The sequence below is a fragment of the Acipenser ruthenus genome, chromosome 28, assembly GCF_902713425.1.
Source record: "Acipenser ruthenus chromosome 28, fAciRut3.2 maternal haplotype, whole genome shotgun sequence".
Classification (NCBI taxonomy): domain Eukaryota; kingdom Metazoa; phylum Chordata; class Actinopteri; order Acipenseriformes; family Acipenseridae; genus Acipenser; species Acipenser ruthenus.
The window spans coordinates 17,422,563-17,449,573 of NC_081216.1; the positions used below are offsets into that span (position 1 = coordinate 17,422,563).

Here is a 27,011-nt window from a genome sequence, read left to right on the forward strand (position 1 = left end):
AAGAAGACTAAAGTTTCGGCTAGTGCCTTAATCAATTTTATTAGGAACACAATTATTATATATACATATTTTAATGGTATTCTGGGATAAAATAACTGAAGCCATTGCAGCCAATAGTTTAATAAGTAAAGGTGACATACTTCCACTGATGTCTTAAATTAGAAAGTTTCTAAGAATTACTATACAGCTCCTATTAACTAAGTCTCTACAAAATACATATTGCCATATGCAGGTCACGTGACGGCCCTGATTCGCTACCTTGTATGACATGTAATGAGATAATGATGGCAAAACCTAAATATGATAGGGAAGTATGTTTTTTTGATGAGAGTACTCCAATTGAGCTCCAACCACTTTGACTGTATGGAAATTGATTTGTCAAAAGAATAAATACAAGACCTCAATCATAATTGCAACCTTTTTTTTTTTTTAAATTATAATTATGATTTCTAAATGAATACCCCAATTCACCAATGCTTTACATGTAATTCAAAGTGCATTTAGTAAAAGCTAATTTTATTGAAAAATAAAAAATAAAAAGAATACAATCCATAAAATTTTACTTGATTGATATATGTTATACTTCAGTAAGAGTTTGAGATCTTCATGTTTGTACAGAACACGCCAGGAAAAACCAATGTTGGGACAAGTGTCCTTGTTCACCTAGATTCCTAAAGGACGCATGCTTTTCAGATTAAAGTTTTTTTTCTTGGAAATATTCATTCAGATTTAAAAAGAGCGGTCAAATCATCAAAAACTTCTTTGGAAAGAGTTTTTTTTCCAATTAGGAGGGAGACAAAAAAAAAACCCATAACATTTAATTTCTTCAAAAATATTCTTAAAACGTATACGATAAAAAATAATAAAACTTAATTCTGATTTTGGGAAAACCTGATGATTTTCTCCCAGACTTTGAGGGCTGTACGATTATTCAGCATTAATGAGGCTGGGAGCTGGTATTCCTATGCATGTCTGAGTGAAGTAGGGGCACACTCGAGGGTACCTGAGTAAAGGACTTGCTATCACGTGCGGTGGGGGCAGATCAACAGAAAAATCCAGAATAGTAAAGGATGAGCACAAAAAGAACTTTAGACAACAGAACGAGAAAAGGAAAATGGTAAAAAGGAGGAGTGTCAATGCGACAGAAAAAAACAAGATATATTTTGTCGCCGAGATCAGTAGAGGTCACTCAGGCCTGCAGTCTTCCTGGCTTTCTGCATCAGCGCTCGGAGCTGGAACTGTTTGCAGGACAGGAGGCGCACATGCTGAAATGAAAGAGTGGTAGGGAAAGAGTTAACACGGTGTACCTGACTGTTGGAGGGCTGCGTCATAAGAAATCAACCATCTAACATTCTATCTTGCTTTTTCTTTATGCCAAGGAAGGTGTGGGTCAATCATCTTCAAATCAATAATTATTACTATTATTATTATTTGTTTATTTAGCAGAGGCCTTTATCCAAGGCGACTTACAGAGACTAGGGTGTGTGAACTATGCATCAGCTGCAGAGTCACTTACAATTACGTCTCACCCGAGAGACGGAGCACAAGGAGGTTAAGTGATTTGGTTAAGCGCAGAGACGTCAGTTCATAACCAGGTAACACGACTCTTCTGATTCGCTGAACTGAATGGAAGCAAGAGGTCACTTGGAGTATAATACAAGGGATAATCCTAGTTAGTACCTGAATCTTCTTATGTGCATTTGTGGTTTTGACTGGTTCATTTGAATGCAATGTTATCAGGAATATTTGGAAAGACGCACATTAACTCAGCGAATTACCTGTGAATGGCAAGTACAGAACTGAAGAGCATTCATTGCACTTAAAGGTTGGGCTCAGGCACCTATTTCTGTATGAATGAAACAGGGCTGGTCCCCAGCAGCTTTAAAAACACACTGCCAGAAACACAAATAATGTATTTCAAAGGTTGCATTCCTGTTAGGGCAACTATTCAGATCTGAATTTCAAGGGAAGAATAATACTGGATCTGACAGTAAATGAACTGCACTAACTGAAGCACATCTCTTGACCCCCCCCGACCCCCCCCACTCCCCGGTGGAACAGGTCCCTTTACCTTCAGGAAGACCTCCAGGTCGATGACACCTCTACGCAGTGCCTCCCCCAGGTAGAAGATGGTATCCTCAATGGCGTTCTCCTCTGCGTATAGGTTCAAGATCTGCTTGTACAAGGGGGCGGTCGGCACAATCACATCATCGATGTCGTTGTTCTCCGATTGGCTCGTCATCTTCTCCAGGGCGGAGCTCAGCTCCTCGTCTTTTTTCTTCAGAAGATCGATGTTCCGATCAACTTCAGTCTGGGGGAGTGAAGCAGCTGGATATTAATGAGCTTATTCCTCTCCTGCTGAACCGTAACCCTTTTCTTTCATAACCAATTGTTTTTGGAAACAGTAATAGCATACATATTTGAAACACATCATTTAAAACACTTCACCATCATCTGTTTCATAAGCTGTGAAGTTTTTAAGTCTTACAGTTTTTTAAAAGTTGCAGATTAAAACCAGCACTGCATACCACTTCTTGGTCGAGGCGGGAGACCATCTGCTCCAGTTTCTGGTGGCCTGTCTTGAGGTCCTCTTCAGTGCGCTTGAGAGCGTTCAGCTCAGCCTGGGACCGGTCCATCTCCTCCTTCATTCGCCACCGCAGCTTGTCACTGACCGCTGAGATCAGGGAGGCGCGGATTGTGTCCTCTCCGATAGTGCTGTCCCGGCTGGGACCTGGAGCACAAGCAGAAAAACACTATTACAGCATACCCAACTAGAATATACCACACAGATCATACGCCACTCCATAATGACTCTTAGACTGTTAGCTATAACATTTTATAAGTAACTTGAACTCTGCAACTGTTTAAGAGCTGAAAACAATTCAGGTCAATTATGGGTCTAGTTAAGGAATTGAGAGCTCAGTTGGAATGAAAACCAGCAGACACAGTGGCTCCCCAGGACCAGGGTTGAGAATCAATGCACTACAGCACTCATTTACGTACATTTTTTTGTTTTTAACCCTTAGCAGTCCATTTATTAAGTGCGTGTCAGGCGCATCAGGTCCAATTTATTTTCACACGCGCAGTTAATTTTAGACGCGCTGTTTAAAAGTATTTTTTTTCCACAGTCAAACGGGTTTAAAAGGCCCTGCATATCAACAAAGCACTCACTAGGCATCTCCAGCCCTACCCCACCCTTTCGTTCACTATCGCTTTCACATATGCTAAGAAATAAATAATAATAATAATAATAATAGTCGTACATACCGATCAATCATCTCCTAATCACTCATTTTATCACCAAACTCCTCAATAATGCGATCCAAGTCTTATTTTATTACTATAACATCTCAAAAAAGCTCTGCAAATGTCCGTGATATTCTCTATGCGCTGATGCAGTATCAGCCAGCTTGTTTCCTTATGGCCGCCCCTATCTGATGCAAGGGGCATGTATGACTATTCATGAGATATGTCCTTTTTTTTTTGTTTGTTTGTTTTTTCGGCTTGTGTCGGCTCCTGTTGCTCCCACTCGGCCATTGAATGGTTTTCTCGGCTTTTTCCGGAGAAAAAACGACTAGAAACCCGTTTTTTGCGTTTTTTTGATGATGTCGGACAGGGTCTGACATTAGACCGGATAGGAATAATTGCAATGTCGGACCAGGTCCGACATAGGACCGCAAAGGGTTAAGGAAACCTAAAAAAGAGCACAGGGGGAAAAGTAGGTCCGTCAGAAAACTGAAAATGGTTCCAGCCTTTTTAGTGGCAGACTGTGTCCAGCTGAGCAAGGATCCCTAAGTCAGCAGACAGGGAGGAGGCCAGTGTGAATGTCAGTGTTAATCTCGTCTGCCTACTGCAAGCTCTTTAAGAAACCTTATCCTTCCACATTCACCTCCTGCCCTAAATATAGCACACAGGAGAGGGGGGATCTAATGCCAGGCCTTTCCAGACTGAACTCCAGTGTCTAGTGACCTTTAATACACAGGGTCCGGTTACAGCGGTGACCTTACAATAAGTGGCTGCCCCCGCAACTGAGACCAGCACAATAGGAATTACTGTATCAAACAGAAGGTCAGGGGTCAGGTCAACAGAAAAGAGGACAAGAACAGTTTTTTTGGGGTGGAGGTGGGTGCAAGGCATCTAAAGTATATTGGTCCCCAAAAATCATGATTTTGTCTGTACCTTAAAAAAAGTAATTATGCTTCATAAATATGTTGGTAATGTTTCTGTAAATCTTAAAAAACATGCCAATGGAGCATTGTATCACACATGTATTGAAAAGAAATTTAAATTTAATGGCCGAGGACAAATTAGTTCTTGCTGATTGGCTGTATTAAGAGGTGGTGTTGAAAACTGGAGCCGCTGTGTCTAAAACATGGGACCATCTTTTGATAAACAATGTATTTGTAAAAAACTTTGGCAGTTAACAGATTAACCCTTTAGTCCCTGCAGAGTACTGCCTAGAACAACAGTAGTAACTCTGTTCGATACAACCCTGGCTGCCCCTAGGCGACTCACCGACAGTGGTGACGGGTGTCTGGGCGTTGTAGTTTTGTGCTGTGCTGGCCGTGGGGTAGGAGTTTCCCCCAGGGTACGGATAGCTCGGGTACCCACTGGAAGAGAAACAACAAAAACAGTAGGTTAGTCTAAAGGGGTCCGTGTACATTCGGTCCAATTGTTTTTCCTTTTTGAAACGGAAATTGGAAAACGACTCTGTAACAGGGCGATTGCCCTGCACGTGTGTTTAGTGTTGGTATAATTTGTATGGGGAAATGGGTTTATTATGTGTCGTTTTGGAGTTGATTTGTTTAATTACATTTGTTGTTTCCAGACGGGCGCTCGATTGGGACTTGCTGCCTCCTAGGTTTGGTTGAGGGGAAGGGCAGCAAGTGATTGGCTGTGCTGGACCTCAATCAGCAGGTGGGTGGGTGTTGACCGAGTGTCCGTCAGTTCAAAAGCATCCACGGGAGATGGTTCGGGGCGACTGTAACGCCATGCCAGAGGGGAGTGGCGTATATTCGGGAGGAGAGGGTCCGCTCTGCAGGAACGATAGCTACGCAACCCTGAAACTGCAATGCCCAGCCAAGGCAATGCCCAGCCAAGGCAATACCCAGCCAAGGCTGTATGAAGCAGCAGGAGTCGTTGTATGAATACCGGCTCATAAGTAGGTTAGTTAGGGGATAGTGATCCCATGTGATGTATAGCGAGGGTTACGTAGTGTAGCCGGTTCCTGGAGCGGGACGCCTTGTTTTAAGGCTAGCGCTCGCCCTCTGGGGCACCTTTTATTTGTAGTTTTTGTACTGTGTTTTATTTTGCCTTTTGTACAGCTTGCTGTATGTGTCCTCTGTGCGTTACCATGGCTGGTAATGTCACATGACCACCTTTACTTTCGTTTCTGTTTGTGTTAATAAATCCTGCGTGCCTGTGCCGGCGTTTCAACTCCACCCCCAGTTGTCTCTCTGTATTTGATAAATAGCGGCTATCCACGCACGTGACGTAAGACCCTGTCACAGACTCCTTTTTCGTTTTTGCTTTTTGAGCAGAGAAATAAAAAAACAAGAATCAAGTAATTTTCCAATTTGAAAGAATCAATACAAAAACAGACTTCGGCTTGTTTCCCCATTTCTCATATTGCTCATAGCAATCGCATCCTAGAAATTGAATCATCTATATCACAGAAACAAATAATAGACCATTTAAAAAAAAAATATATATATATTTGATTTGGTGCTTTCTGTTCCGATTAAGGATGACTGTTATAACACTGTTCTTCAATGCCATGGCAGCATTGGGAGTTTATGATGGCACTAGGAAAAGCCGGAACAGGTGGAGCTCGGAACTTGCTGACAGCACTACTGTAGCGTTTAAAGTCTAAAAATTGTCTTTTCTAGTAAATATTAATTTTCCAATAATCTACGTTATTTCCCTTTAAGCAATATACAATTTTTTAATAAAGGCTGTTTTATCAATAAAGACAGTATTGCCCCACCATAATTGATTTTATACTGCATAGACAAAATGCCTGTTTAGAGCAATGCAAATTTATGTTAAGTATTATAATGAGGTCAAAAAGTTGTCTATAGTGTGTCATTCCTATATGAAGAACACAGTGTTGTCGGCAAGAGTTCACAGTTCCGTCTTTCCCTAGTGCCAGTATAAGCGTCTAATGCTTCCATGGCGTTGAAGAACAGTGTTATAACAAACCACTTCTGAGTCATCCTTAATCTGGGCAGAGAGCACCAAATCAAACACTTTTTTTAATGGTCTATTATTTGTTTCTGTGATACAGATGATTATAGGATGAGATTGCTATGAGTTTTTTGATTTCTCTGCTCCAAAAAGCTAGAGTCATTTTCCATTTCCGTTTCAAAAAGGAAAAACTATTGGACTGAAGGGTACACGGACCTAAGCGGGACAAAAAATATATTTTCATTACCAAGGCAGATCAGTCAGATAGGTCTAGTTTGGATTGACAGTAGTTTAAGATCATTCTGCCAACAAGGTCACTGAACACCATGTGAACTCTACACTCAGCAAAGCAATAATATTTCAGAATAATTCAACATATTTTTACACAGCATAACCTGATGCCCTGACTCTGCCCCTCTATGAGCTTTATATTATTCTATTCTATACCTATTTTACAAAAGGATACTGCAACACATCACCTTGGGTTTGCAGAGTGACCGGATGGGTAGGAAGGCATGCCCGGCATGTAGGAAGCTGGAAAACAAGAGTGATTTTAAACATGTATCAGTGGGGGATGTTGGTTTTTTCAGTTTCATTATTTTAAGTAATCTGTCTTTACCAATTTAAAACAACCAATACTCAAACCCAACTTTGAGAAATCTCCCTTAGTGTCTGTACTAGGTTTTTTTGGGATCTGTTGAATATGTATTAATATGTAACTTTTCTTGGACTTCTTTTATATGGAACAGTACTGCTTATCCTGTTCCACAACCTTACTATCAAACTGCTTTGCATCTGCCTTATGCTAAAACAAAAATCACCAGGTTCTGCCATCTAGTGTCATAAAGGTGAACTGCACATTAGTGGTTCTATACTAGGCCTTCACTGTGAGATAGTGTAGACATGCTACTGTCATGATTGTGAGATGTCAGTTCAACCTCACTTCGATGATGAAGGTGACATCAGATCATGTGATCTATGGGCTTTATATTATTTTGGAATGTTATTGTATTCCATGCCTATTTAACAAACAGATTCCATCATACATTAACTGGGGTAACTTAAAAATATATATATATATTTGCACATCCTGAATTAACATACAAAAAACAAGTGAAGAAGCAACAACATTCTCATCACAATAAAAGGGGAACCTGGAATTATTTAATAGAGCTCATAATGAGTTTTAAGGCGTTGGTTGCACTCTTTCACTTACTGTTAGGGGGCCCAGTGGGCTGATATGGTGGGTAGGAAGATTGCACTTGGGGACGTGAAAACACTGGGGGCTCTTCTCCAAACACCACAACCATCACCTGGATCAGGCCGTAGAGGTCCGACTGAGGCTAAGCAAAAAAAAAAAAAAGAAAGATGTCTTTTACTTAGCACAAGGCTAGAATATTATACATACTATCTTGTTAGTAAGTGGCATAAATGCTGTGTCAAACTGTATTTCAGAGCAAGGACCAGCTATCTCCTTACAATCACACACCATCAACCTCCAAACTCACGACTGAACACCCCCAAAATCAGCCTCCAACATGTATCCTGTACACCGAGACCCAATACTAGCGTGTGTCCATGTAAGACTACATATGGGTACAATATGCAAAATACATGCAAAACATACATTTTTAATTCAATGGGTTTCTCTTCAATTTATGTAAAGAAACAAAGTGTACTCGTAGACGAAGTTCCTTCCTGTATTAGCGATGTTAAATGCAAGGCTAGTGATCCTTCCCCCAGAAAATTCAGATTACCTCAAATAGAAGACATTACTCTGTTCAGATTACCTCAAATAGAAGGCATTACTCTGTTCAGATTACCTCAAATAGAAGGCATTACTCTTCTGTTCAGATTACCTCAAATAGAAGGCATTACTCTGTTCAGATTACCTCAAATAGAAGGCATTACGCTGTTCAGGTTACCTCAAATAGAAGACATTACTCTGTTCAGTTTACCTCAAATAGAAGGCATTACTCTTCTGTTCAGATTACCTCAAACAGAAGACATTACTCTGTTCAGGTTACCTCAAATAGAAGGCATTACTCTGTTCAGGTTACCTCAAATAGAAGACATTACTCTGTTCAGTTTACCTCAAATAGAAGGCATTACTCTTCTGTTCAGATTACCTCAAACAGAAGACATTACTCTGTTCAGGTTACCTCAAATCGAAGGCATTACTCTGTTCAGATTACTTCAAATAGAAGACATTACTCTGTTCAGATTACCTCAAATAGAAGACATTACTCTGTTCAGATTACCTCAAATAGAAGGCATTATTCTGTTCAGATTACCTCAAATAGAAGGCATTATTCTTCTGTTCAGATAGAAATCACACAAGCAGGTCTCCATTACAGTGCGCATAATTTCCTTTTTGGGTTCAGTGATACCGAACACAGTTATATATGTCATGCTTTAGGGAACCCATTCAAACACGCAGAATCTGGCAGGTTCTACATAAACAATAACTGTACGGTGGCTTTTTAGCTATTGTTACTTGATCATATGAGCCGGGACTAACAGCCATGGTATTTTCTAAAAGACAATTAGGAAACAGTATTAAACAGGGATACAAAGGGGAGCGGTTTATACCAGGTTTGATTTTCATCAAGCTTCAAAGATTTTTTTTCTCCCCCGAATAGTTTTAGTATTTTTTCTCATAACAATAAAGACAGACAAATATATTTATCTCCCCACTGCATAACTGTAGAGTGAAAATGTATTGGTAATCATATAAAAGAAAATGTGTTGGTAATGTTAAACCAGTTTGCATAAGTAGAAAGTAAGACTGTATGGGGAAGGAGAAAGTTAAATTGGATTGCCGATTGTGCTGCACACGTGTGGTGGATAGTGAAGCTACAATGAAAATGGCAAGTACAGAAATAGAGCTATGGATACAGAATTAATACACATAGTAATATTTATTCTATTAATGAGTGAAGCCTCTATTTTACACCTGTACAATTCCCTGCATTTGAGCAAAGCCCCTCTAGGAAAAAGCAGGCCAGTTCAGCCTTCCAGAGACTTCCCATTTGTTCCAAGAGGACAAATCCGAAACCCACTGTCAGAGCTGTGTAGTTTTAATAAAACGAGGGAAAGAATTAACACATAATGTCTTCTTGAAGAACCATTTTAACTAAAATGAATTCAAATGATTTATTATATAATACATTATGTGTAAATTAAAGAGAATTTAATTGTTTGAATAATATGTGGAAATGCTGGAACAACGTGGAAACCTGTATAAACATTAAAACAATGAGTGACCATGGAAGCTTTTCTCCTGTGTGATCTACATGGATATGTTCAACACCTCATTATCAAGCAAAGTTTATCCAATTCAGATGAGCGTTTCCCAAGGTATAGCCTTGATTCGTGTAACCAAGTCAAAAAGGACGCATACAGAGTGTGCCTGATACGGAGTACCCAAAAATGTTCTGGTAAAAAAGGCATGTATCACGTTTCATCACAATAGGCTACTCACATGTTTCCATTCGTGCAGGTAGGGCAGGTAGATCTTGCCATTAGCATCAACGTGTTTCCCAGTTTTAATCATCATTGCACTGGTGGGCTTCACAAAACAGATTGGAGGGCTATAGGGGTAAACGTCCAGCAGCCACAGGCAAACCGGTATATTGTAGGTGTTTCCTATGAGAGAGAAACCAGGAGATTGTCTTCAAGGTATTGTATTGCGTCATCTACCGTAATCTATTACATCCACAACCAATCAAGTTTCTTTATCCATTAATTGTACGTGTTTTTTTTTTTTTTTATATACAGGGGTTCACACAACTCATATCATTAGGTTCTCATGTGAGTACCAGCTGAAATGCTTTGGTACACACCAGAATTAGGGGTCAATAGCCCAGTCGCTGTCTAGCTCCACCTCCTCCTCCGACATTTCAAACAATTGGGATGTCAAAGACCAGGGGTGCAAATTTGGAGCTAGATTTTCTATATTTATAAATGTTGTAAAAAGACACACATATCTATCTATCTATCTATTATTTTTATACCGTGTTTACAAGACCACGGTTCTTAAACTTTGGTTAATGACAGTGTCAGAGACAACAACAATAGTTTATGGCTGTTTAAGTGTGAGTCCGGATTGCTGGTTATTTACAATGAACAAATCCTCACACAATCTCTGTTTATTTCAATAGCCTACCACTAAATTCCAGCCCTGGGGATTCAAAAACACTTCTTCACTTTATAAGTGTTGTTGAACACATCAGCTTGAAGGCACGATGGTATTTATAGAAGGATATAACTGAGGGAAACAAAATATTATTTTAAGTAAAATGCTGAAGTAAAAGCTTTTTTTTTTTTTAAATGGCTCTCAAGCATCGACAAACTGGAGTGTCCACCGATCGCTCTCCATTTATTTTTTATGAAACCTTGAAGCAGCCAATGACAGCTCTACCAGGGATGGACTTTTTATTTAAATGGAACCCTCCGGCCTTAAGAAAAATGTGGGGAATTATGGTCTTGAGACTCAACAGAAAATGCTTTCCTGTTAAAAATGCACTGATGGTACACCTTTGCATCTTAAAAACAACATGGAAGTCCGCATTTTATTTTACTGGTGCACATGCGTACCTGCGTACCAGTTATGTGAACCCCTGGTTAGATGTAACCATGAAGATACCCAATTCTTGAAATGGCAATAACATGGTTATGGTCTCTCACTGTCACTGCCCTTTGCTAGGAATAGGAATCAAACGTTATACCTCTGTAGCTGACTGGAACTGTTCCTGTCAGACTCATCAGATCTTTGGTAGAGCCGTCGTTAAACACTGTGGGAAGGAAACATTAAAATAAAAGAATTGTTAGACCACGTGTGGTGCTGTGGAGAAAAACAACACTGGTGGTACAAATGTATTCAGAAACCATTTATCAATGAAGGAAAGCAGCACGCCTCCACACTGTGTTAGTGTGTGAAACAGAAGGGGCTCTGGCTCTACTTACCGTAAGCATCCATGACAGGTTTGAGGTCTTTGTAAGGTGAGATCACATTGGTGATTTCACGAACTGTCAAGTCTCGATACTTGTACTGCAGGTTAAGGAAAATAAATAGTTAATAAAGAAATAATTAAAACTACAAAGGTTCAAAAGATACCTGATGCCTAAGCAATGTGCTGCTTTCTACAGTTATGAGATCGTAGAAAAACTGGACAATCAATTAGAAACACCTGCAATATGTAGTGCACACTTTTTATGTTAATGAAATGTCGCTCACATGACTGCTGTTTTCTGTAATATACTGATGAAAATAAGGCTCATACCATCCCTTAACAGATTACAGCGCTTAAAATGACTACTGGACCTAAAACAACATTTGTGAACAAAATCAGTCCTTCAAAAGAATACAGATTTATTTGTGTAATCTTCATGAAAGCATGTTAGGAAAAGTCATAATCTGTAACTAACATGTATTCTAAATGAGACTCCAGTTATAATAGGCGGGTAAATAAAATGCCAAGAGGTCATTTGTACTGGGTAGGTCTATTTTTGACAAATTTATTTTCTTGTATTCCTTTTTTTTTGTCATCATAATGAACAGGTGACATTGTTGTCATAAAAGAAAGGAGAAAAGACTGTACATTTAACAAAATTGAGTTTTATTTGTAATTAAAAAATTGATTTATTGTCCAGGAAAACGCTATTAAAACATTGTATTCCTTAAATTTATTTCGCTTGAAATTATTATTATATTTGACTTAGTCTCTGTTGTTTACGCATTTCACTATTTTGGTTTTCAGAATTAGCTCAGTGGACGTGCCAATTGTATCCTTGGCCATTTGGATACACAACGTGACAATAAATCCCCAAAAAGCAAAGGGACATTGTCCTCTGAGGGAGTGGTACTACAGAGCACTACAATTACTAACGTGACGTAAGCTGGGTACAGTCTGTTTTTTCTTAACTGGCAGTATACCTGTCAATGACTTTTTGAAAGCATTACAGATAGTACACAGGCTTCTTTGTTGACTGTCTCAACATATCAACAACAGTTGTATTATAATTACAATAGTAAACTTAGTTCAAAAGCAGGAGTCAATCGAACTGACAACACATGACTCTTCCAGCAGTGAAATTAAAAGAGATTTCTGGGATGGAAGAGCGAGGCTCCACATCCTCCGGGTTTGTACTTACTTTAGAGAGCATTTTCTTGAGAGAGCTCTCGGTAACAACAGCCATAGTTGAGGCTGCTGTTGATAAGCGATGAAGAGGAGAATGACACCAAGACCTGCTTTCTTGAACTCCTACAGTACGTTATTCCCCGGTGTACCAGACTCCCGGCCCGACCAACCACCTTACCGCTCTCGACCAGCGAGTGCTCCCCTGTGTCTCTTTTTCTTTTAATGGGATACTTTCTGTTGTTTACTCCGCAATCGACAACCTTTCTTTAAACTCCACGGCCCGCTGGACTCAGCTGCACCAACACAACAGGAAGAAGTCGACACACAAATGCCCAACACTTCCTGAACGGGTTTCTGTTTGTTGTTACACAGACGAAACCCACCCCTGTCATGTGACGGGGCCGTGGTTTCGATTTGATGATTTCACTTGTCACGTGAAAAGGATTACACGTTTGAACCCATAACAGCTCTATTCTATTTACTTTAAATGTAATGTCTGGTAAAGTTTAGATAAGAGAACATATACGTAAAGTCTTTTAAATGATTTTTAATTTAGAAAGCACACACACTGTGGCGTCTTGCACGCTAATTAATTGGAAACGCTGTATTCAAATATGGTTTGATATATTTTTTAAATAAAAAATGATAATTATAAGTATGAAAAGAGTTTGGGGCACAAACAACTGCCCTCGTTTTTAAGACACTATCTAAACAATATTAAATATAAACTTAGTAATAAATGAGTAATGTTGTACAGTGTTTCATTTTTAGTATGTGATCTTACAACATGTCCAACATTATAATGTAACTTCTGCTACATAAAAAAAATGCATGCATTTACCATAGTTTACTATAAAATGGAACTGTTTTGACTCCATTACAAATGTATTTTATTTAAAATGTTATTCCATTAATTTCAGTTATATTTGAGACCTCGCTGCCCCATGTGGTGAAGAGAAGGCAATGCATCATGCTGTGCAGTGGCTGGGTTGGGGAGAGCAGTGCTACCCACAAACACCAGTTCTATGGACAGGACCCTTGATCAGTCCATTTACATACACTGGTTAAAGGTTAAGAGCTATTGTATTATAACACACGTGCGTGTGCTAATAAATAAATAAATAAATAAAAATGACATGCATTTTAAGAATGCACAGCTGATGCCAAGCCTGTTAGTGTTCATGATGATCATACTATGATTTTTTGAGGGGTGGTCAATCGGGACCCCGTGTATTAGAAGGTCATAGAAGGTCATTGCAAACTTGTTATAAACAGATCTCATGATAATCTGTCTTAAGACATATAAAGCAGGACAGTAAAAAAAGAAGAAGAAAAAACTGGAAACAACCCTGCTGCAGTGATGAACTGTCAAGAGACTGAGCAACCAAACTCTAGTGGCTCTGATGAGGGCTGTGTGAGGTCATTGTGAGTGATGTTCAATAGTCTTACTGTCAGTGTCCCAGTTACAGCTGCACTCCAACCAACTTTACAAAAATTCTGAATAGAGTCAAAATAAATGTGATCCTGCATTGTTTATTGTTGGGTTTTTTCATTAGTAAGACTGTGATATTAAGATCATTTGTGAAAGGTAAAAATAAATAAAAGACAAATGTGTTTTTTTTTAATCATTTTTATTACCATTATCAAATGTTCAATATGAGAACATTCTTTCTGTTCATTCTTTTACATACTATATAACATACATATTATCTCCAGTATTATAATAGCTTCTGCAGTACTGAGTATCTGAAAGACTAGTACTTAAGCAAGGGTCACTGCAGCATGCAGCTTATCATGATCTGTCTGTCAAGCACCATTTTAAACATCTGAGACACTGCGTGAGGGACAGACATGGGTTCAATTACAATTAGAGCAGCACGGTTTGCTGGAATTACAATTACAGTGATGCTGCAGTAATTACAATGATACTAAAAAGTAACAAACAACCACACACACAAATTGAGTCCTTAAAAGTGGTTGAAAATACGAGAATAACGATTGCTCCGTGTAAAACACCACATGGAACTGCGAATGATTAAACTTGGAGAGGTGAGTAATTGACCTGTAATTGATCAATTATATGGTATATGTAATTACAATTACGCAGGTGTGCCAAGATTTATCTACAGTTAAAGACATTGTAATAACAATGAATTACAAGCTACACAATTCCATTGTGACTGACCCCAGGTCAGGTGAGGGAAATGTCTTAGGTTGCATACATCTCATACTAATAGGTCTGCAGCAGTTCATTTGATATGGAGTTAAAGGTAGCATCAATCTTACTACATTTTTGTTTAAAATAACCTGTTAAAACATTATCGTCCGGTAATGTCAGGCAGTCAATATGCTGTGCTATATAGGACCTGTGAAAATCAAGTTGAAATAGCTATGTAAAAGTGATCAATCGCTTAACTGATTTTAATATAATTTCATTAATAAGACAAGATTAAAACCCCAAGAGCCCCTCAACTCCAAAAGGAATTTCTCAAGGTCATATCTCAGGGACTATCTGATCTGGAAGTCAGGTGTTTGCCATACAAGTGTTTTTTAAACCTCTCAACAATAGTTCAGCCACACCTATCCAAATATTTTACATAGCACTAGGTACTTGTAGTTAACGTCATAGCAATGGGGTTGTGTGTGGAACTCATAAACATTTCATGAACACACACCATATTTCTTTGGTATTCTGCATTTTTAAAAGGGAAGTCCCACATAAATTACATACTTTAAATACAAATCCACATCTTTGTATTCCTGTTGAAACAACTCATAGTTTGTGTGATGTGTAATCATTTTTAAAAAATGTTGGGTGGACATCTTGGCTTTACTTTTTCACTGCTCTTGTGTGATCCCTGTAGTGTTAATATGCAAGCTTTTATTTAGAAGCAAGGTCATTTGTAAGAAAGGTCAACTTTAACCTACGGTAGTATGTATGGTCAACAAGCACTTAACTTGTGTATGCCCAGCCCAAAGACAATCTCATACACAAAGACATTTTAGAAAATAAGTCTACTTTAGACCTTTAAAGAAAGCAAACTACTGAAAAATATCCTTAATTCAACACACAATGTAGTTTAACTCATTAAAACAGAAAACTGGATGGATAAACATCCTTTCCCTGTTCACTTCCTGTGCAGCAGGTATTAGGAACCCACCTGACACCAAACCCTTTTACACATGCTACTGTGCCACACAGGAAGTTAATTTACTCATCTGTAACATTTTTTTTTTTTTAAGTAAAACTTCACGTCAAGTACACAAAAGTTTTGTGTAGTGCTTTAATTTGTGCTGACCTATAGGTTTCCTCTGGTTTTGTTTTCACTAGTTTGGTGGTTCATCAAAAATGCTAAACGTATCCACTACTCATCATGTGGTCCATTCTAATGCCTACTTAATAATAATTCCCATAACCCTCACAGATTTACATGTGAATCTATCAATTCCAACAGTACAGTACTGATATGAATTCCCCGTGAAGTTCCAATATATTACAATCAAACTGTTTATCTCACCATAGAGAAGAAGCACATTATTTTAGTTATATCCCAAGGCAATATAAGTAGGTACTGGGAACACTTATGCACATTAGCAGCAGCTTTAGCCTGTGAAAGGGTCCTGTATCTGCACGTATTGGAGATAATGTTTAGTCTGTGAAAGGGTTCTGTATCTGCATGTATTGGAGATAGTGTTTATGCTGTGAAAGGGTCCTGTATCTGCATGTATTGGAGATAGTGTTTATGCTGTGAAAGGGTTCTGTATCTGCATGTATTGGAGATAGTGTTTATGCTGTGAAAGGGTCCTGTATCTGCATGTATTGGAGATAGTGTTTATCCTGTGAAAGGGTTCTGTATCTGCATGTATTGGAGATAGTGTTTATGCTGTGAAAGGGTTCTGTATCTGCATGTATTGGAGATAGTGTTTATGCTGTGAAAGGGTTCTGTATCTGCATGTATTGGAGATAGTGTTTATGCTGTGAAAGGGTCCTGTATCTGCATGTATTGGAGATAGTGTTTATGCTGTGAAAGGGTTCTGTATCTGCATGTATTGGAGATAGTGTTTATGCTGTGAAAGGGTTCTGTATCTGCATGTATTGGAGATAGTGTTTATGCTGTGAAAGGGTTCTGTATCTGCATGTATTGGAGATAGTGTTTATGCTGTGAAAGGGTCCTGTATCTGCATGTATTGGAGATAGTGTTTATGCTGTGAAAGGGTTCTGTATCTGCATGTATTGGAGATAGTGTTTATCCTGTGAAAGGGTTCTGTATCTGCATGTATTGGAGATAGTGTTTATGCTGTGAAAGGGTTCTGTATCTGCATGTATTGGAGATAGTGTTTATGCTGTGAAAGGGTCCTGTATCTGCATGTATTGGAGATAGTGTTTATGCTGTGAAAGGGTTCTATATCTGCGTGTATTGGAGACATTGTTGCTGTTAAATCCTCAGCTGCTGAAGGAAGTTGTGCAGTGAGACAGCGCTGCTTCTCACTTTCTCCCCCTCTTCCTCTTCCACTTCCAGCGTGGATATCTCTGCGACCCCTCCAGCGCCCAGCACACAGGGCAGGCTCAGGAAGGCTTCTCCACTGATCCCGGACCAGCCCTGCAACACAAACACACATCGTACCTCTTCTGAGACACACAAATGGCCCTATTCGGAAGCACACTGACAGGAATACAAGAATTGTAAAATTATAAAATTAAAAGAATAAAAATAAAACAGCTGCATGATTGCTCTGAGTACTTTGTATTCCACTCTAAAAATGTGGCTTACCAGACCAGCAGGCCCGCTCTAGTCTAGAGGTTCCAAATTCTAGCCCTCAAAAACCACTTGTTTTGTCTCAACCAAGAAGCTTCTTAGAACCAAACTATCTGGACTGCTGTTGTTGCTCTGCAAATTCCTGTGGCACTATGGGACACAACTGTACCGTTTTTGAATGAAAGGTAATTCATACTGATAATATTATAAACCTAGTAACAAGCAACAACTAACAAGTCTATTTTAAAGACCTTGGTAATGGATTTGTAACAATAACTGTTTGAATGGTGCAAAGTGCATTTTAGTAAAAAGATCCTGATATACTGTTTTACTTGCGCAGTGCAATTTATAATGTATTATTATAATGATTAATATTATTTTATATATTATTAATAGTAGTAGTCGTCGTAGTGGATAGATTTTTAATACATATTTCATCCCTGAAAAAATTTAAATTAATTGTATTAATGCTCATATCTTACTTCGATGTGTGCAGATGTTGCAGTGAAACTGCGTCTTGGTTGGTCCCACCCCTACTATCTCATTTTATTTTGGCAAAAGCCAAATCCAATATTAGCATGTAGTAAATAACAGCTACTCTCAGGTAGTGAAAATCAATTACATAGTTTCACCAGTTCAACTACTTTCTCTAATATTTTTCCATTATTACTATTATTATACAGTAACAGTGCTATAAAAACAACAGTGATGGGGTGAATTTCAAGGAACAGCAGCACGATAGCCTGTTTCCTACCTTTGCCAGTGTGGAGACAGAGTGGGTTTTCCTCAGGTCTGTCAGGATGCTGTGTGTCAGGTCTGCTATGGATAGACCCACAGACCAGGAGCGCTGCCCTTTCCCCTTCAGCATCTCAACAGCCCTGTCAATACCGGAGACAAAGCATTACTTACAAAACTGACTCTCACCTCTTTCCTCAGAAATAGTGTGGTCCTGACATAGTTACCTGTCTTTAAGCTGTTTCTGTGAGTCAGGTAGGTTGTCAGTGGCCATCGCAGATCCGTTCCACACAGCAACTATATAAAAAAAAAAAATCATATTATAACAAAAGTCAGAGATGTACATATGTGACAAAGACCTACATTGTATAATGTTTACTTTAGGACAGATTTACAGCACCTCAAACCATGTAACACATATAACAACTATGACCAAGAATTATCCCCCATACATCTGTAAGTATTTCAGTTTACCTATTTTTTTATTTTTTATTTAACTTTAGAGTGACCAATTATTATTTGTATTTATTTTCCCCCAATTTGGAATGTCCAATTATGCTTTTTCTCCTCACCGTAGCGAGTCCCCACACATCACAGATGTTCTGAGGGCTTGTGAGCGTCATCCGATCTCACAAGCCTAAAGCCAGAATCACTTTTACGTCGAGCAATCCAGAGCAAAAGTGCCCTGCCTCTGCCTCATCCACTCTAAATGTGCTTGGCCAGTAGGGTTCGCTGTTGCGTGATGAGGAGAAGCAATCCCTGCCGGTTTCCCATCACCCACCTCGGGAGCGTTAGACCCAATGTGACGCCCCCCTCGGTGTCCCCAGCAAAGTTCGGCCTCTTTGCACAGCATGGACGTGAACTGGCGGCGTCCAGACTCATCCTGCACTCCCAGCGGCAGTGCTTCAACTGGATGAGCCACAATCATATTCATCTTTGTAAATGTCTGTTACAATGACAGACTTTACCTTTATTCTCTGAAAGCTCCCCAATAACCCAGGCCTTCCCGGCTGGCTGTGCCTTCAGTACACTGGAGAGGATGTAGTGGAAACGCTCAGAGTCCAGGTTACACCCTGCTCCTAGGACACGGTTTGCAGGGAGGCCACTCTGCTTCCACGCCACGTGGGTCATGATGTCAACTGCAAGGGAAGAACGTTAATGAGATCTGTGTTTCAAAACAGTGTCCGAAGCCAATGGTACAACATGGTACGAAAAATAAGACTGCTGCTCTTATTCAGAATGACTTACATTCATTTATATACCTCTGAACTTCCATTGATTAACTGGGTGCTGGGCGATACTGGACGGGAAAATACGTAAAATGAGTGAAACTATGACATAATGTGAGCTTCTTAAAGTACAGTGAGACGCAATGCTCTACCTATCAGGACAGCAGCTGCCAAGGTCACCTTAAAATGGTTAAGGGTTCTTTGAAACAGCTGTGTTACACTTTCTTAAAGAGTTACAGAACACAATGCACTGTTTACAAGAAACACATCACTTCACCTTTGCTGTATCCTCTGCTGTTCGTTACACAGTGATATATTTTTAAACATAATCCAACTCTTTTAAATAGTTGTATTCACACATCATGGGTCATAAATTCACTGGAAATGCATTTATCAACTTTTACTAAGGAGCATTCCACAGGCGAAAGATAATTGTTCTTCCATGTATCCAGTTCATGCTCCATCCTGCAACAATGCAGGTGCTCTGATTGGAATGAAAAAGCTAAATAGAGGGTGCAAGATCTGGATACACGACGATGCTTATCAAAAAAACGATCTTTCTCCTGGCAAAGTAGAAGTTTAAAAATGTATTACCCAAGTGATCGGTGTTTACCTGGCTGGGAGGTGATGAGCAGCACTGCACTGGGGCTGTAGTGAGCCACAGAGGGGATGATGCCTCGGAACAGGTCCACGTTGGCCTGGACAACGCTCACATACGATTGGTCATTACTCCAGGAGTTTGCTGTTACCACGACAACTCTGGAACCCGCACTGGCAGAGAAATCTACAAGCAGAGAATTTGATGGTTTCATTTTTTTTTTTATGCTTACATTTTTTTATTGAAATATGCTATAAATTCATAAGCAATAAAAAAAAGATAAACCTTTTTTTAAGTCAATTTATAAATACTGTACATCCAAATCATTTCTAAATTAGCAGTCCACAATAAAGCAGTGTAAGCAGTTAATAAATAAGTTACAGTGGCCCTTATTTCCACTGAGCTCTAATGATAGGGCATGGCTTGTTTAAGGTAAATACATGATGATATAAGCACACATTCTATAAATACACCTGTTTCATGTTTTCCTTTCACTCGTAAATTGCATTTATTTTTATATTGCATATGCCCTTAACCTGGAGATTAAATGAAGGGGTATTTTCTACACAGCTAGGTGTTTAAGATCCTGTTACCTCTGCAGACCTCCACCTTCGGCAGGTTGAAGATCTCCAGGTCCATGGTTCCTCCTTTAGAGGTACTTTCTGAGACATCGATCAACACCAGCTTATCCACACTGCTCTGAGTTGAGAAACAAGGAAGAAATCCACATGATTCTGTTAGGTTTGCATTGGAAACATGACCTTCAACATCGTGCAACAAAGATGAGTCACTCCAAGTTAGAGGACTAATTAAACACCCTGTTATAAAGCTATACCCATAACTGGCTACGAACTTCGATCAAGTATATGTGTAACCAATGATATGAAGGACAAATGCAGCCTTTTGTTACACCTTAAATAGCTAAAATGCAATGTTATACTAAATGAGAAGTTAAAACTACATGTTTGAAAACTATGAAAAATTATTTTTCAAGTACCATTTGTGCATTGAACTATAAATTTCCATTTTTTTATTTTGAAGTTACTATGAATGAATGAATGAATGAATGAATGAATGAATGAATGAATGAATGAATGACCTCCTTTTCTTTCCCTCCTCCTCCCCCTCCTCTGATCTCTCTATCTCTGTTCCTCTGGAATCTACCACACTCTCTCCCTCTTCCTCAGCTAAAAACCTTGGAGTCACCCTGGACCCCTGCCTCTCTTATTCCCAGCACATCTCCACTCTGGCACGCACTTGCAGATTCTTCCTGAGCAACATCCGAAGAATCCGACCCTTCCTCACCAACTATGCTACCCAGCTCCTGGTCCAGGCCCTGGTACTCTCCCGCCTAGACTACTGCAACTCCCTCCTGGCTGGCCTCCCTGCGTCCGCCACCCGTCCGCTCCAGCTCATCCAGAACTCTGCTGCTCGCCTGGTGTTCTCTCTACCTCGCTTCGCCCACGCTACTCCACTACTCCGCTCGCTCCACTGGCTCCCGATCACCGCTCGCATCCAGTTCAAGACTCTTGTACTAGCCTACAGATGCCTTGATCAGACTGCACCCAGCTACCTCCAGACCCTCATCTCTCCCTACACCCCCACTCGACCTCTCCGCTCCGCCTGCACTAGAAGACTGGCTCTACCTCCGCTACGCTCCCCTGCCTCCCGAGCCCGCTCCTTCTCCACCCTTGCTCCGCAGTGGTGGAACGACCTTCCTACAGATGTCAGGACTGCCCAGTCCCTGACCACATTCCGGCGCCTCCTTAAGACTCACCTCTTCAAACAGCACCTGTAGAACTCCTCTGTTGTATCCTGGGACACTATCACCCTTCATTTAAATATGCTTTATTTTGCTCTTATCTGCCCCCTATTTTACTGCATTTAATCCTGTACCTCAGAATATTGTAATCTCCCAAGTGTTTAATCTGTAGTATTTTGTACTTAATCATATCCTGATGTAACTATCACTACTTAATCATATCCTGATGTAACTTTCACTATTATCTGCTGTATTATTGAATTGTGGTTTGTCACACTTGAGAATTATTGTATTTCTTGTTCTTATTGTATGACTTATATTGTAACACTTGAATGTATTTGTATTTGCTTGCGATTGTAAGTCGCCCTGGATAAGGGCGTCTGCTAAGAAATAAATAATAATAATAATAATAATATCATTCAGCTATTTTGACCTAGGAAAGGGTTGAGACAAAATATCATTTTTAAGGATTTGAAATGTATTTTAAAACCCTAGCAAGTACACCTTTAATAGTGTCTACCTCATTTCCATAATTACAGTTCATAACATCCTGCACCTTTGCCAAAATACTCATCACGCAGGCCATGGCCAAGTCTCCACCCCCAACCACTGTGACTTTGTTAATTGGTCTGTAAGCTCTGTCCCCACCCGCTCCGACTGCTGATTGGAGGGTCATGTCAGACACACCTAAAGAAAATGAACAGCAAGTGAACAGACTGGTCAAATGAGTGGCTGTGTACACATGCTTAATATATACATGAATATCCATTAACGGTTCAGAGCAGTGTGCTGTAGTTCAGTCAGCTGTGCAGTTGTCTCCTGCAGAAAGTGTTATCAGTATAAACCCTTATATCAGCGTATCAGCAGAAGAACAGACAAATAAAAAAGACTGACCTCCAGAGATCCTCGCCAGGAAAGCCATGAGCTCCGCCGAGTCTTTGTCATCTCTAGACTTTGAAGCAAGAGGGGGATCTTCTTCAAATTTGGCTACCATTTCTATGAGCAGCCCGTTCACAGTCGACTGGGGCTGAAGCAGGAGACACAACTGTTACCACTTTTTACTCTAAATCATCATAAGCACATTTTAATCAGAAAAAAAAAACACAGCCAATAAATTTACCAAACCCAGAAAAAGCTCTGCTTATAAGTAGTCTCAAAGTGGTTCACTACAGTTGGCCAAAAAACCAATGCATACCAATGTTGTAGAACGTGCTTACATGAGTCCAGTTCTGCAGGTACGGCAGGTAAATCCGACCCCGTGCGTCCACATGTCTCCCCACTCGGACCACCATGTTCGGGGTCGGCATGAGGAAGCACATGGGGGGAGCGAATGGGTGAGAGTCCAGCAGCCACAGCTGGATGGGCATGTTGTACGAGCGACCTGTGGAACACAGTGAAAAGTCGAAGAAATTTACAGCATGCTAAACAAGGATTTAAAAAGAAAAAAAAAATGTCAACGTAACACTGACACATTTTCTTGTGTAAGAAGTTTAACTGAATGCATATTCAGAAATACAACACAACAGATTAAAAGCTGCGGTTGCTTTCTGGTACCTGGTACGTCCAGTGTTGTAGGCCACACACTCGCAACAATGGTCTGTCTGTAATCAGACCGTGTGGTTTACTATGCAGTTTAAAATCTATGGAATTGTATTTGAATAATATATCTTGCAAAAAAAGATAAGCACAAAATTAAGGGACCACTGATAATGTTGCTACTGCTAAAAAGAAGTAAGGAGATCCAAGTTTATTATGATGGATTACATAACGTTGTGCATGGATGAAACTTAAAAACAGTCCTTAATTCAATAATATCAAAGCTTGTGTAATAATAGGCAGTACCTTGATATTTAACCTGAACTGTGCCAGTCAGCTTCAGCAGGTCCTTCTGGGTGCTGTCAGTAAACGCTGATAACAGAAGAGCATATACATGTTCATATTCATGTATTTATATATACACAGGCAAGGTTAACTCTTGGCAAAATTAACCTTAAATTCCACTCAATTCAGCAAGTGTTAAAAAAAACAGAAGACAAGAATCTTAAAAATAAATATCTCACTTTCAATACATTTCACTGATGTCACCAAAACAAGGGTTGCTATTTTGACAGAAGACTCAGAAAAATCGTTTTTAGATGTTTTATTGATTAACCTCATAAATAAATACATATACACATAAATAACATGAGTCACTTACTGTATGTGTCCACCGATGGCTTCAGTGAAGGGTTCATTCTGTGAACTTTCTGGAGTTCGTCAATGGTCAAGTCTCTGAACTTGTACTAAATATAAAACCATTTCCAACATTATTAAAGTTACAGAGACTGTGTGTGTGCTTGCTTCAGCATTTCACTAAAATATAAGGTTTGAAACTCACACTAGCCCTGCAAACACTCCTGGGTTTCAGAACTACCTTCAGTTAAGTATATAATGCTAAATAAACCTTTCCTCCCTTACAGCTTCTATTAGTAAACCTACAGGTGTGCCTTATTCATTCTGTGGGCAGTATTCAGTTCAGATTGTTGCCTGATTGTTTAAACTCATGGGCAGCTGGTCATTTCAATAATACACCCAAACAAGGTAAGTTCTGAAACCCAGACCTTGGTACAGGGCTAGAGTGAGTCAAGCGCTTAAGTCCTTATGTATTCCATAGTGCAGCCATGTTGACAGTCCAGTTAGTTTACATTCCTCAAAATGCTTGGCACTAGTTCACTTAGTGTGTTAAATAACTTTCTAGGAGGCTTTAATTAAATAGTTCAGGACAGAAAAAATACATTTTTTTTTAATCAAAATGTAGAATTGACAGAAAACACATGAATAAACAAACACACATAAATGTATGTTTGGCTTTGGTGACTATTAATTCTGATACATTAATTACTATGTTACATAAATAAAGATTCTTGCAAAATCAAAATAAAATAAAAACACTACAATCTAAATTCTGTCAATCGTTAGCCTAAATTATATTCGAAGTATTTTATTATAGCAACAATGTAATACATGATTTTCATGATAGAAGACTTTTTGTCCTGGGACTTTCAAAATATCTATGCAGATGTATTACAATATGTGGTATATAAATAATACAACCAGAAATAATTATTTTTAGTTTCTGCGGTATGTGCAGGTTTTTGGACACGTGACTGGTAATAAGAAGACATTATTGTTAATTATAACTTTTTTTAAATGATAGACTGCTCTAATGAAACAGAATGCCCACTGAAACGCAGATCGACGGTCATAAACAACTCCTGTCTTGTTTCTGTAACTAAGAGATAATAAAACTGAACAAATCAGAGGCAAGACCGAGGCAGTGCCCGAGAAATATATTAATATTGTCTAAATTGTAGTAACACCTTAGAAAATCTTTTTAAAAAAAAAAATATATATATGATATACAAACCCTGGCTAGTGTTTTCTTTATGTGCTCTTCACTTAAATCCATCTTGAAATACGTACAGTATACCCTTTGATAAATACAGTACTACCAGTAATGACGTTCCCACCGGCAGCTTGTAAACTTCCGCGTCTTCGGGCTTTTCCCTTCACATCTGCTATGGAAACTCGGAGAGTCCCGCCCTGACTGTACTGTGTAAATAATGAAACGCGAACACTGTTCGGATACTCAAACACTCAAAGTATGCCAGACTTAGCAGTGGTTTTAAAATGTATTGGTCCCGTTTTAAAGTGTTCATAATGTTTTATGTTTTAGAACATAAACAACTGAAAATACCAAAGTGTATGTTGCTTTCATTAAAACAAATGCACATTTGTATTTTCTTTCTTTCTTTCTTTCTTTCTTTCTTTCTTTCTTTCTTTCTTTCTTTCTTTCTTTCTTTCTTTCTAATTCGCCCCCCCGATTAGCACTATACTTGAGTCACCTTACCTGAGGAATTATTGGGTAGTTCAAGATTAGTGCTGGTAAAGATGTGTGAAACAACACATGCAGTCTCTTTAATCTACTGTAGAATAGACAACACTGATTTGTAAGTAGCTATCTGAAAATGGTATATTGCGTGTTAAAATGTATCAGATAGGAAAAAAGATTTTAACGCTATAATACTCAACACTTCTTGTTGGGCTTTCTTTCAATATTATTTTTTTGTTTGTGTTGTAGAATGAGGATGAGGTACGCCAGCTCCTGAATGTGGTGAAGAAGAATTCAGACACCCCCCCCCCCCCCCCCCCCCCCCCCACACATATTGCATTAGAGGCACCATGAGCCAGAGGGGTTTGAAGACAGGAAAATAATAAAGTTGCACTCTTCACTTCCTGTCATGTTAGTTAGACCTTCTGAATGTTATATTGAATTCAAGTTTTTTTTTAATACATTTTAAAAGCACTGCGTTGCCTGGAAAAGTGCTTAAAACACCCTTTAAAAATATTCCATAAAACAATCCTTAAAGTTCTGTGTATAGAGCCCAATATCAAAAAACAAAATCTTGGCGTATAGAGCTGTATTTTGGAGGTGGAAGAGGGATGGGTTCTCAGTTTTGCTCTCCGTGCATCTCTCTCTATAATCATCTTTTACTGTTGATTAGATACTGTTTGAGTGGCACACCCTTAAAATCTAAAATGCCTTGGGATTGAATATATTTTTACCAAAAGGTTTTGAATACATATGGATACCACCTAGTGGGCTGAGGACTGGTATTTCATATTGTGTCAGCAACCAAAAACAGGCAGTAACATGGCTTTTGAAAATAACTTTTGAGCTAATACATAGCATGTTTTAGTTGCTTGCCAACTGCCTGGTTTGTTTACAAATCTGTAATCCAAGCCTCCACTAACAACCCACATAAACTATTCTCTACCTCCTCCTCCCTCCTCTATCTCCCCTGATGACTTTGCCTCCTTCTTCTCTTCTAAAATCTCAGATATCCGCAAACTCTTTAACACCTCTCCCTCCCCCGCACCCCCTCCTGCTCCAACCCCTACACCCACTACATCCCCTACTAACTCGCCCTCCTTCTCCACCTTCTTGCCCCTCTCTGACTCTGACCTCTCCTCCCTGCTCCAGGGTCACAAACCCACCACGTGTGCCTTGGACCCCCTCCCCACTCACCTCTTTCAAGCTGCTGCTCCTGCTCTACTCCCCTTCATCTCCTCCCTCCTCAACACCTCTCTACTTTCTGGTATCTTTCCCTCTGCCTTCAAAAAAGCCTCTATCACTCCCCTCCTCAAAAAACCTACCCTCGACCCCACCTCCCTCCAGAGCTACCGTCCTGTGTCCTCCTACCCTTCCTCTCCAAAACCCTTGAGCGGACTGTACACCGCCAGCTCTCTGCTTTCCTGTCCAACCACTCTCTGCTTGACCCTCTCCAATCTGGCTTCCGCTCTGCCCACTCCACTGAAACCGCCCTCCTGTCTGTCACCAACTCACTTAAGTGTGCCTGAGCTGCCTCTCTCTCCTCTGTTCTAATTCTCCTCGACCTCTCTGCTGCCTTTGACACTGTTGATCACTCTATTCTACTATCATCTCTTGCTGACCTGGGGATCTCTGGCCACTGCTCTGGCCTGGTTCTCCTCCTACCTCTCCAACCGCACTTACCAGGTAACCTGGCGTGGAGCAACCTCCACACCTCACCCTCTCTTAAC

General features: G+C 39.6%; 2 protein-coding genes across 2 annotated transcripts; both read right to left on the reverse strand.

The window, feature by feature from the left end:
- Nucleotides 1-495: 495 nt before the first annotated feature.
- On the reverse strand, nt 496-12,710 carry LOC117434897 (tumor susceptibility gene 101 protein-like). Its single transcript, XM_034057605.3, has 10 exons — nt 12,343-12,710; nt 11,155-11,239; nt 10,917-10,982; nt 9,671-9,834; nt 7,403-7,529; nt 6,666-6,720; nt 4,516-4,610; nt 2,529-2,731; nt 2,072-2,311; nt 496-1,265 (listed from the first exon to the last, which is right to left on the reverse strand). The coding sequence occupies exons 1-10, from the start codon at nt 12,385-12,387 to the stop codon at nt 1,176-1,178; spliced, it is 1,170 nt and encodes a 389-aa protein (XP_033913496.1). The 5' UTR covers nt 12,388-12,710; the 3' UTR covers nt 496-1,175.
- Nucleotides 12,711-13,949: 1,239 nt separating this feature from the next.
- Nucleotides 13,950-24,969, reverse strand: uevld (UEV and lactate/malate dehyrogenase domains). Its single transcript, XM_034057171.3, has 12 exons — nt 24,817-24,969; nt 23,608-23,692; nt 23,253-23,318; nt 22,628-22,791; nt 22,305-22,437; nt 21,967-22,097; nt 20,242-20,347; nt 19,664-19,834; nt 18,790-18,960; nt 18,049-18,118; nt 17,841-17,964; nt 13,950-16,930 (listed from the first exon to the last, which is right to left on the reverse strand). Exons 1-12 carry the CDS (start codon nt 24,856-24,858, stop codon nt 16,766-16,768), a joined length of 1,428 nt encoding a protein of 475 aa, XP_033913062.2. The 5' UTR covers nt 24,859-24,969; the 3' UTR covers nt 13,950-16,765.
- Nucleotides 24,970-27,011: the final 2,042 nt, after the last annotated feature.

Excerpts from the sequence above, each read along its gene's own strand:
- LOC117434897 (XM_034057605.3), bottom strand. The coding sequence starts at position 12,387 with ATGGCTGTTGTTACCGAGAGCTCTCTCAAGAAAATGCTCTCTAAA. Across the intron at positions 10,983-11,154 it reads ACCTGTCATGGATGCTTACG|TGTTTAACGACGGCTCTACC; the intron begins GTAAGTAGAGCC and ends TCCTTCCCACAG. Across the intron at positions 9,835-10,916 it reads AGTTCCAGTCAGCTACAGAG|GAAACACCTACAATATACCG; the intron begins GTATAACGTTTG and ends TCTCTCTCATAG.
- uevld (XM_034057171.3), bottom strand. The coding sequence starts at position 24,858 with ATGGATTTAAGTGAAGAGCACATAAAGAAAACACTAGCCAGG. Across the intron at positions 22,438-22,627 it reads ACCTGCAGAACTGGACTCAT|CCCCAGTCGACTGTGAACGG; the intron begins GTAAGCACGTTC and ends CTCCTGCTTCAG. Across the intron at positions 16,931-17,840 it reads CTGTCTCCACACTGGCAAAG|GGCTGGTCCGGGATCAGTGG; the intron begins GTAGGAAACAGG and ends TTTGTGTTGCAG.